Source organism: Myotis yumanensis, unplaced genomic scaffold (assembly GCF_028538775.1).
Source record: "Myotis yumanensis isolate MYYU_CA2020_CCGP unplaced genomic scaffold, mMyoYum1.0.hap1 SCAF_17, whole genome shotgun sequence".
Lineage (NCBI taxonomy): Eukaryota > Metazoa > Chordata > Mammalia > Chiroptera > Vespertilionidae > Myotis > Myotis yumanensis.
The window spans coordinates 38,217,272-38,227,353 of NW_027223768.1; the positions used below are offsets into that span (position 1 = coordinate 38,217,272).

The 10,082-nt window shown below is 49.4% G+C and overlaps 1 protein-coding gene across 1 annotated transcript; it reads left to right on the forward strand.

The window, feature by feature from the left end:
- The first annotated feature begins 532 nt into the window (after positions 1-532).
- PEX11B (peroxisomal biogenesis factor 11 beta) lies at positions 533-8,166 on the forward strand. The gene is made up of 5 exons (XM_070397116.1): positions 533-805; positions 1,616-1,731; positions 2,122-2,323; positions 6,757-7,197; positions 7,790-8,166. The coding sequence occupies exons 1-4, from the start codon at positions 750-752 to the stop codon at positions 7,160-7,162; spliced, it is 780 nt and encodes a 259-aa protein (XP_070253217.1). The 5' UTR covers positions 533-749; the 3' UTR covers positions 7,163-7,197; positions 7,790-8,166.
- Positions 8,167-10,082: the final 1,916 nt, after the last annotated feature.

Here is a 10,082-nt window from a genome sequence, read left to right on the forward strand (position 1 = left end):
CTGCTAACTGGGCAAATGGGCCCGCACCTGACGGGCGGAGCTGACCGGGTGGCGGCCGTGTCCCCGCAGCACCGCCAGGTTCCCTCCAGCGGGAGAAACAAACAGCACAAGGGCCACTTGCACTCGGACCTTGGCTGCCGCCGAGGTGGGCAGCTCTGGGCCTTCATCTCACTCCTAATCCGGCCCAGGTCTCCCCTCCGCCGACCCCAAGGGGTGCCTTCAGCAGACATGGTGACCTGGAAGGGAAAGGGGTGGGGGTGAGTTGTGGGTTTGAAGGGTTAACCGGCTGCTGCTGTGCTCTGGCGGCACCTGTCTGGATCCTGTAGGGACCTGGGATCCGGCGCTGGTTCTACTTCCATAGATTTACTTAGTCCCGGAGCCCTGGATCCACCGGAGCGTGTGCCTGTCGGGGCTGTTCTGACCCTAACCCAGCGGCCGCAGCTGGAGCGCCGCCGCGCCTCTCGCCCCGCCCCCTCCAGCAGGCCCCGCCCCTCCAGCAGGCCCCGCCCCCTTTCCGACTAGTTAAAGCCGAATGTGCGGCTGAGGGCGAGCGGGGAAACTGACCTTCTGAAGAGGCGGCACTCGGACCGAGTCGCGCACACCGAGGCCCGGAGGCGAGCACTTCTCGGAAAGGCCGCCTCCGGGGCGGGCTCCTCCGCCTTCTGTCCTGACGACGTTTGTCCCTCGCGAGGCCCCGTTGAGCGGCCGGGAGGCGGGGCGGGGCGCGCGGGGCCGGGAGCGGCGCCGCCATGGACGCCTGGGTCCGCTTCAGCGCCCAGAGCCAGGCCCGGGATCGGCTGTGCAGGTGCGGGCGGGGGGCGGGGCGGGGCCCGCAGACCCTCGTGCGGCGAAGTCAGTTCAGCTACGGGGGTCAGGAAGGGCCAACGCGGGCTTCGGGGGCCGCGCGGGCGCGAGGCTGCGGGAGCCGGCCGGGCGCTGATTCGTTTCTGCCCCCGGGAAAGATGGTGAAACTGAGGCACGAGAGGGCCAGCGGGGTTCGCTCAGGGCTGCCGCGGCCACGGGAGACCCGCACGGCCCCCGCTGGGCGGCGGTGCCGCGGGAGCGCTGGCCCCGGAGAGCGGTGGCGAGCGGCCGGACTCTGCCCCGAGCCGCGGACCGGTTCCAAGTCGCCCTGTCCCCTTCCCCGCTGTCGCCGGGAACTCCGCCCCCGTCCTGCCTTCCGGCCTCAGCTCCGCTGCAGGCCTGGGAACTTAGTTCACCTCCAAGGAAGAGTAGTCTGCCCTGCGGGGTCCCCCACCCCACCCTCCACGCACTGCCCGCTGTGCTGCCGGCCCCGCGCCTCTGCCCCCGGCGCTCAGGCCCAGCCCCCCGGCTCTCAGCCCCCACCCCCCCACCCCCCCCCCTACCCCCGGCGCTCAGCCCGGTGGAGTCTCTTCATTTCTCTGCGCTGAGTGCTGCTCCCACCCCGCCCCGTCTGGGCTCCTCGGTACCCCGTGCTTTCCCCGCTCCGGGCCTGAAGGAGAAGCAGTGGGTGATGGACGGAAGAGCAGGACAGGGAGTGGCCGCAGCGGGAACGGGAGCCCATCCTTGCCTTAGGGGGCGCTTTCGCGGGGAGGTAGGGAGGTCCCCGCCTTTGCTTGCCTGTCTCCCCCAGGGCCGCCCAGTACGCCTGCTCCCTTCTGGGCCACGCACTGCAGAAGCGCGGGGCCAGTCCTGAGCTGCAGAAACAGATTCGACAGCTGGAGGGTCACCTGAGCCTGGGGAGAAAGCGTAAGTAACTCTAGGCTCTGGGACCCCATCACTCCCTCCACCCCAGCTCTTCTCTCCTCGTCCCTCCTTCCTGTTTTCCACCTGCCAGTTCTTCCCCCTCATTTGGCTTTGCATTCACCCCCTACATGCCCCCCAATTGAGGTAAGACAACAGGAGGCTGAGTGTGATGAAGGACTGGAGAACCGGGCAAGTTTGAGAAAACTAGGCCGGGACACAAATTAACTAAAATTTGAAGTAAAAAAAGAATGAACTGTTTTTGCTCGTTTATAAAAATTGTTTTTGTTTCTATCACTTGCTCAACTTGCACCCTCTTGCTTTTTCTCTTTCTCTGTTTTTGCTCTCGGCCTCTCTACTTCCAAACCTCTGCTTTTTCCTGCGGATCCCCACCAGTCCTCCGCCTGGGCAACTCAGCAGATGCCCTCGAGTCAGCCAAACGCGCTGTGCACCTGTCAGATGTTGTCCTGCGATTCTGCATCACGGTTAGTCACCTCAATCGAGCCTTGTACTTCGCCTGTGACAATGTCCTGTGGGCTGGGAAGTCTGGACTCGCTCCCCGTGTGGATCAGGAGAAATGGGCTCAGCGTTCATTCAGGTTTGATGTGCTTTTATTCTACAAGACCTTTTGTATTCTTCATACCACATAACTTCCTTTCATGAGAGAAAGATCTCTCAGGGTCTTCCCAGAATGTGCACATCTTAATCACTCACCTGCTTCTAATCTTCACTTACATCTTAAACTGTCAGAGGATAAGGAATGGAGGAGGTGGAAGACAAATGCTCTTCCATAATGAATGACTAAGATTGTGAAAGATGTGATGTTATTTAATTCTGCTTCTATGTATACCACAGGTCAGCGATTTTCAACCTTGTTCATCTCATGGCACACATAAACTAATTACTAAAATTCTGTGGCACACCAAAAAATACATTGTTTGCCCACCTGACAAAAAAGTAGGTTTAATAATTTTGATTCATTCACACCGGATTGCTATTGTGTTGGCTATTGTCATTTTTTTTTACTTGACAAACTAAGGGAAAAGAGGTCAGTGCCCCTAGCTAAATAGTCAGGTATTGCATGTTTTAAAAATTCTAGTGGCACACCAATTGAAAACTGCTGCCATAGGTTACTCTCCTCACTACTTGCTCATGCAGTCATTCTATAAATATTTAGTAAGTGCTTACTATGGTCCAGGGAATAAAGCAGAGAGTGAAACAGATGATTCCTGCTCTCATGAAGCTTCTGGTCTAGTGGGATAATCATATATTAAAACTAGAGGCCCGGTGCATGAATTCGTGCACGAGTGGGGTCCGGAGGCCTGCCCCGATTGGGCCGGGCCGGCCGAGGGGAGGGGCTGTGGGTGGTTGGCAGACCAGCCCTGTCCCCTGATAGAACTCCCGGTCGAGGGGACAATTTTCATATTACCCTTTTATTATATAGGATAAATAAACACCAAACCAAGTGTATGAGGAAAAGTACAGGGTGTTATGAAATAAATAACACTAAGAAGGAAAGATCAGGAGAGAGCTCTAGCTGCTTTGGCTCAATGGATAGAGGACTGGAAGGTCCCAGGTTTGATTCCGGTCGAGGGCACATTGCCAGGGTTGTGGGCTCGATCCCCAGTGGTGGGTGTGCAGGAGGCAGCTGATCAATGATTCTTTTTCATCATTGCTGTTTCTATCTCTCTCTCCCTTTCCCTCCCTCTCTGAAATCAATAAAAATAAATAAATAAATAAATAAATAGTAAGAAAGAAAGATCAGGAAAGAACTCTTTGAGAAAAATAATATTTTAGGTAAGACCTGAAGTTTGAGTAGAAGTTAGACAAAACAAGCAGTAGCAGAGAACACCTTTTCAAACAGAAAATAGCATTTTCTAAGGCTTTGAACCAAGAAAGACTTTGGGGAATTAGAAAAATAGAAAGAAAGCCAGTGGAATGGATAGTATTGAGTAAAAGGCATACTTTCAAACTGGAGGGGTAGATGGGTCAGATCACTCATGAAAGACAATAATAAGATCTTTCTGTTCAGTTTTTAGAAAAATTTTATCCTAGCCCAGGCTGGTGTGGCACAATTGGTTGGAGTGTCATCCTGTCCCATATACCAGAAGATAGTGGGTTCGATTCCTGGTCAAGGCACATACCTAGGTTGTGGGTTTGATCCCTGGTCAGGGTGCATGGCAGAGTCAATTGATCAATGTCTCTGTCTCTCTCTCTCTGCCCTCCCTTCCCGTCTCTAAAATCAATTTATAAAAAATAAAAATCCTAAGTACAATGAGTTCTAATTAGGGATATGACATCATTTAAATTGTGTTTAAAGAAGATTTCTCTCTAGCCCTAACCGGTTTGGCTCAATGGACTGAAAGGTCCCAGGTTCGATTCCGGTCAAGGGCATATACCTTGGTTGTGGGCACATCCCCAGTAGGAGGCGTACAAGAGGCAGCTGAATCGATGTTTCTCTCTCATCGATGTTTCTAACTCTCAATCCCTCTCCCTTCCTCTCTGTAAAAAATCAATAAAATATATATATATAAAAAAGATTTCTCTTGCTACAGTGTGGAGAATGGATTGCAGTAGGGTAAAAGAGGAGGAGAGGCTGTAATATGGCCAAGAGATATGGCTTGAACTAAAGAGCTGTCAAGTAATGAAGGTGGAGAGAAATGATTTGAGAATAAAATGATCTGTATACATATCATCTGTATTTGTTTCTTGTTATGCTATGATTCTCTTTGTTCTTTTAGATTATATTAGCATCTTTCTATCTCCATTTCTGTGTTGTTTTTCTACATGGCATGTGATGTATGAGGGCTGTGGACAGAGGCATGATTGAAGTAGTATGGAAAAGCACTTACCTAGAAGAGTTTATATGCCATGTTTATTCATATCATTCAACAAATATTTATCAAGCTCTTACTATAAGCAGGCACTGGTCTAGGTATAGGGACCCAGTGGTAAGACAAACAGGATTGTAATGGGAGGAGATACACATAAAGAATAAATAAAAAGACAGAGAGTGGGCCCTGATCGGTTTGGCTCAGTGGATGGAGCGTTGGCCTGCGGACTCAAGGGTCCCAGGTTCGATTCCGGTCAAGGGCATGTACCTTAGTTGCGGGCACATCCCCAGTGGGGGTGTGCAGGAGGCAGCCAATCAATGATTCTCATCATTGATGTTTCTATCTCTCTCTACCTCTTCCTTCCTCTCTGAAATCAATAAAGAAATATATATATATATATATTTAAAAAAAAAAAAAAGAATAAATGAAAATAGAGAGAGTGGGCCCTGACCGGTTTGGCTCAGTGGATGGAGCATCGGCCTGTGGACTCAAGGGTCCCAGGTTCGATTCCAATCAAGGGCATATACCTTGGTTTCGGGCACATCCCCATTGGGGAGTATGCAGGGAGCAGCTGATCGATGTTTCTCTCTCGTTGATGTTTCTAGCTCTCTATCCCTCTCCCTTCCTCTCTGTAAAAAATCAATAAAATATTTTTTAAAAAAATACATAGAGTGGTAAGTGCTATGCAGGAAATTGAAAGGGTCACGTGATAGAAAGTAAATGGCTTGCTACTTTAGCATGGGGGGTCAGAGCAGGCCTCTCTGGAAAGGTGGCATTTAAGCTCATACCCAAAGAGCCAGCCATGTGAAGATTTTGGAGGCAGAATATTTGAGGTAGAAGGACCCAGTCGTGTAAGGGTCCCAAAGCAGGAACAAGCTTGATGGGATCAAAAGAAACAAATGTGGGTGGAGCACTGATGACAGAAGGAGTGGTGTAATGTGCAGTTAGAGAGGCAGGTCAGATGTCGAGGTCTGTAAGCCTGTCTAAGTTATCTAGATTTTATTCTAAGTGTGACAGGAAGGAAACCATGAAAAGTTTTAAGAAGAGGAGTTTATGTTGGGGGCGAGGGGCAAGAGTGACCATGGAGAGACAGGTCAGAAGACTAAAGCAGTAGTGCAAACATGAGATGACAGTGGCTTGGACTGTGGAGATGGAGTGTAACAGAGGTGCTTACATTGAGGTTGTGTTTTGGAGATAGGACAATCATACGGAGTACAGACCACTGTTGTGAGAATGGATTCAAAATTAAAAATACACTGTTCTTAAGGAATTTATAATGTAACACATTTGGCAAGCTGCTTAACACCTCTGGGCCTCTTTTTTTCTTTTTCTTGTTTTGTTAATCTTCACTGGAAGATATTTTTTCCTTTTATTTTAGAAGGAGTAGAAGAGAGGGGAGATGGGTAAAAAGGACAGAGAGAGAAACATCAATGTGAGAGAGCCACATCAATAGGTTCCCTCCCAATAGGGGCAGGGAACCTGCAACCCAGGTATGTGCCCAGAATCGAACCTGAGACCCTTCAGTTCACAGGCTGACACTTTAACCACGTTGGCCAGCACACCTTTTTTTGTTGTTGTTGTTAAATAAAAGGATTGTATTTAAATTATTTATAATTTAACTCTGAAACAACTGAAGCTTATTCTTTTAAAACAAATGTGTGCCCAGCCAATGTGGCTCAGTGGTTGACCATTGATCTATGAACCAAGAGGTCACGGTTTGATTCCTGGTCAGGGTACATGCCCAGGTTGTGGGCTCGATCCCCAGTAGGGGACATGCAGGAGGCAGCCAGTCAGCAATTCTCTCTCATCATTGATGTTTCTATCTTCTCTCCCTCTCTCTTCCTCTCTATGAAATAAAAAACATTTATTAAAAAAAACCCACATTTGTATTACTGTAATTTAAGTTGAATGTGTGTGTGTTAATGTGTTGCCAAGTGGAAAAGTGAAATTTGAGGTTGACCTTGGAAGATTTGATGATACTCATGAACTTTAGCCCAGAATCTTAAGGTACTTGTGAACATATTCATTACAGAAAGGTGGGAGGACATTTCTAATAGTGGGCACTAGTACACATCCACTTCTGGGTTCTGACATTAATCCTTTGCATTTTGGCGGGACAAAAATGTTTGAGTGCTCTGTTGGCTATGCTAAGTGGGTACCCATGCCCTTACTGACCCTTCCGTCCTGTGTATCTCAGGTACTATCTGTTTTCTCTCATCATGAATTTGAGTCGCGATGCTTATGAGATTCGCCTACTGATGGAACAAGAGTCTTCAGTTTATAGCCGGCGACAGAAGGGTTCTGGAGGAGGAGCCCCAGGAGGAATTGAAACTGGGGGACCTGGGGATCCAGGGACTCCAGGAGGAGGCCTACCCCAAATAGCTCTGAAACTTCAGCTCCGAGTCCTGCTCCTGGCTCGGGTCCTTCGGGGTAATCCCCCGCTTCTGCTGGATGTGGTCAGAAATGCCTGTGACCTCTTCATTCCACTGGACAAACTAGGCCTCTGGCGCTGTGGCCCGGGAATTGTGGGGCTTTGTGGCCTCGTGTCCTCCATCCTGTCTATCCTCACTCTGATCTGCCCTTGGCTACGACTCAAGCCCTGATGTTCTGGTACAGGATAAGGAGGGGACCTGGCTTGGTAAGATGGAATCTGAGATTGTCCCCAGTGGCCCAGCCGCATCCTAATCCTACTCCTTGGTTAAAGTTAAAATCCAGAGATTTAGGGGTAAACCAGGGGTGGGGAACGTCTGGCCCGTGGGCTGTATAAGGCCCGCAAAATCATTTGGTCTGGCCCTGCCAAGGCATTAGGGGTGAGTTAATTAAATGTTTGACCAAATATATTAGGCTAATTTTTAAGTGGATAATTTTGTATGGCCCATGAGAGATGTTATAAATATCCAATGGCCCTTGGCAGAAAAACGGTTCCCCATCCCCGGGGTAGAGGGAGGAGCTGTAGGGAAGATGAGGTGAGGAAAGGTGACTTGCGTAGTCAGTAGGATGATTCCAGTGTTCAGATCTGCTGGAGCTTTTGTTCTTTTCCTCCTCCATTGCATTGTCTGTGTCTCTCTTGACTCTTGATTTTGTCTCTCTTAAATCGTAGATTCTGTCTCTGGGTTTTTTTCCCCCTTCTCAGTCCCCTGTCCTAGGAATTTAATCAGCAGCAAAATGACTTTTTGGTAGGGGAGAAGGTGTGTTCTGTAAGATTCTAATTGCCTTCTTTTTCCTCACAGAGGTGGCTTGTGGCAGATTTTACCCCCTTCAGACTCCAGACTGTAATTTTAAAGATTTATGTCCCAGTGGACTCTTCCCTCATTCCCCAGGAGTGGTTCGCTGCTTCCTCTTCCTCCCTCATGGCTACCTCACCAACCTCGCTCATGACTTGGCCCTTACCCTTCCCTCTACTCACATCTTCAGAATTCGGCTTACACTTCGACTTCAGGGCTTTGTTCGCAGCCTGTTCTTACCCCTTCTTTGCCAACCCAGAATGATGCCGTGTCCAACATCTTGCTGTAAATATTGTACAATGATTCTGTGTAAATAGTTAGGGCCCTGCCCACAATGGAGAGCAATTAAAGATCAGCCAATTAAAGATCAGTTTGCTCATTGATGTTTGGTCTGGTCCTGTGTGTTCTTGTCATCGGAAGCCCCTATTTCTGTCACTGTGGTTTGGATTTTTCATGGGATTAGCCACTGCATCATCACCCACAGACTTCTATTGAGACCTAAACTCTACTAGGTGGTAGAGATACAAAAAGCTTAACTCCTCGGTCCCAGCGTCAGATGTTTGTGGCCTACTTGAGAAGATGGGAATCTAATGTTAAAGTGATTATACAAGTTCCACAAAGCACATCCATCCCAGTTCAGTTTATGGTCCCTCCAAAAGCTGTAGTGCCACAGGCAGCAGAGGCTGAGTCCCAACAGAACTAAGTAGATTGGCTTAATCTGTGGGCTGGTTGTACCTTCACATGTTGGGACTCCCCTGGGTGGTCAGGTCAATAAAACCACTGTTATCAGTTCTTTATTTTTTAGATCTCAGGTTGAGGTGAATACGGTTAGGAAGTAAAAAGTGTCTGTCTCCCACTGTTTTTTTTTTCCAAACCCAAAGAAAGCATTATTGTCTGGAAACAACAAAGGACAGGAAAAAGGAGAAGGAAACAGCAGAAAGAGTCCAGAGTTGTGTTCCCTTTGGATCCTGAGATGTCGCCTCCAGGGGGCAGCACCAAGGCAGAGAACTAGACTAAGATCACTCAGTCCTGTCCTCTGTCTGGGGCTCCCCACAGGTCCCCACCATCACTCCTCCCATTCCTCCCAACTTTATTTTTAGCTGGCAGTGGGAGGGGGCAGGATGGGAGGGAAACTAACGAAAACAGAAGAGGAGAGGGACAGAGGCACAGAGGACTTCTCACGCGGCCAGAACAGCCAGGCATGGAGCTGCCTCTCATCCCTCACCTGTTCTTGTCCCTGATGGTCCTGACAGGTGAGGGAGGTTAACTTCTTGGTTTCTGATGGGAAAAGAGGATAGTGGATTGTTTGGCATTGGGACTTGAGGGTTAAAATTATTTGGGAACTAGGGTGAAAGATTAACACTGATTCTCCATTGCTAGTGTGTCTGTATGTCTGTGTGTGGGCGCGTGTGTGTGTGTTTGCACGTTTGCATTCTTATGCCCACAGCATATGACTGAGTTAGTATTGAGATTGTCAGAGCCTGTGTAAGGTTTGTGATGCAATTATCTAAAACCTGTGTCCTCAGCTCTGGAGAAGTTAGGGGACCACAAAGAAACTGTGTGTGACCTTCCACGTGGCCACTCTGATTCCTATTCCCCCCTCCCTTCCTCTCCCTACCCTTGGTGGTCTCTGGAGCCGGAGGCATAGCTGACTAACCGTGTAGTCAGAACTCTGGGTTTGTCTAACCAATGAGCTACAGTTCCTAGTCATACAGCCCTGGCATTTTCCTGGGTGCGAAAAGGCTCACATACAAACCACCTTTTTGAAAATGAGCATGGTTTGAGGCAGAGCTGTCGCCATTGGTGGGAGTGGGTGGTCTAAGAGGGGGTGGCTGGAAAGGAAGGAGCAAGACACAGGGAAAGAACCATGGGAGAGACCAGAAGCTGGAATGTTTCCTCACCAGTGCCCTGTAATCTTCGTTTCCTAAAATACCAGCTCTGATTTTAAAGGGATGGGAGGGAAGAATCAGCCAGAACTTGATTGGGGGCGGGGGTCTGTAGAGTGGGTCGACAGCTAAGGGAGAAATGCGGAGGGCAGTGGGGAGGGTGGGTACATTTAGAAAGGAAGCTGGTGGTTGTGGGAAACTTTAGGGCGAAGGGACCCTTGCTAGGATGAATGGCAAACCATGTGTGTGGGCAGGCGAGGGGCCCCACCCAGTTAATTGCCACTGAGGTTTTCAGGGCTGGAATCACCCAGAGCCCTAGACGTTGGAGAAAGAGAGTGAGCGCGTAACAATGACACTGGGAGTCAAGAGGGAGAGAGGAGAGACCCAGACATTCAGTGTTCCCTCGTCTCCTG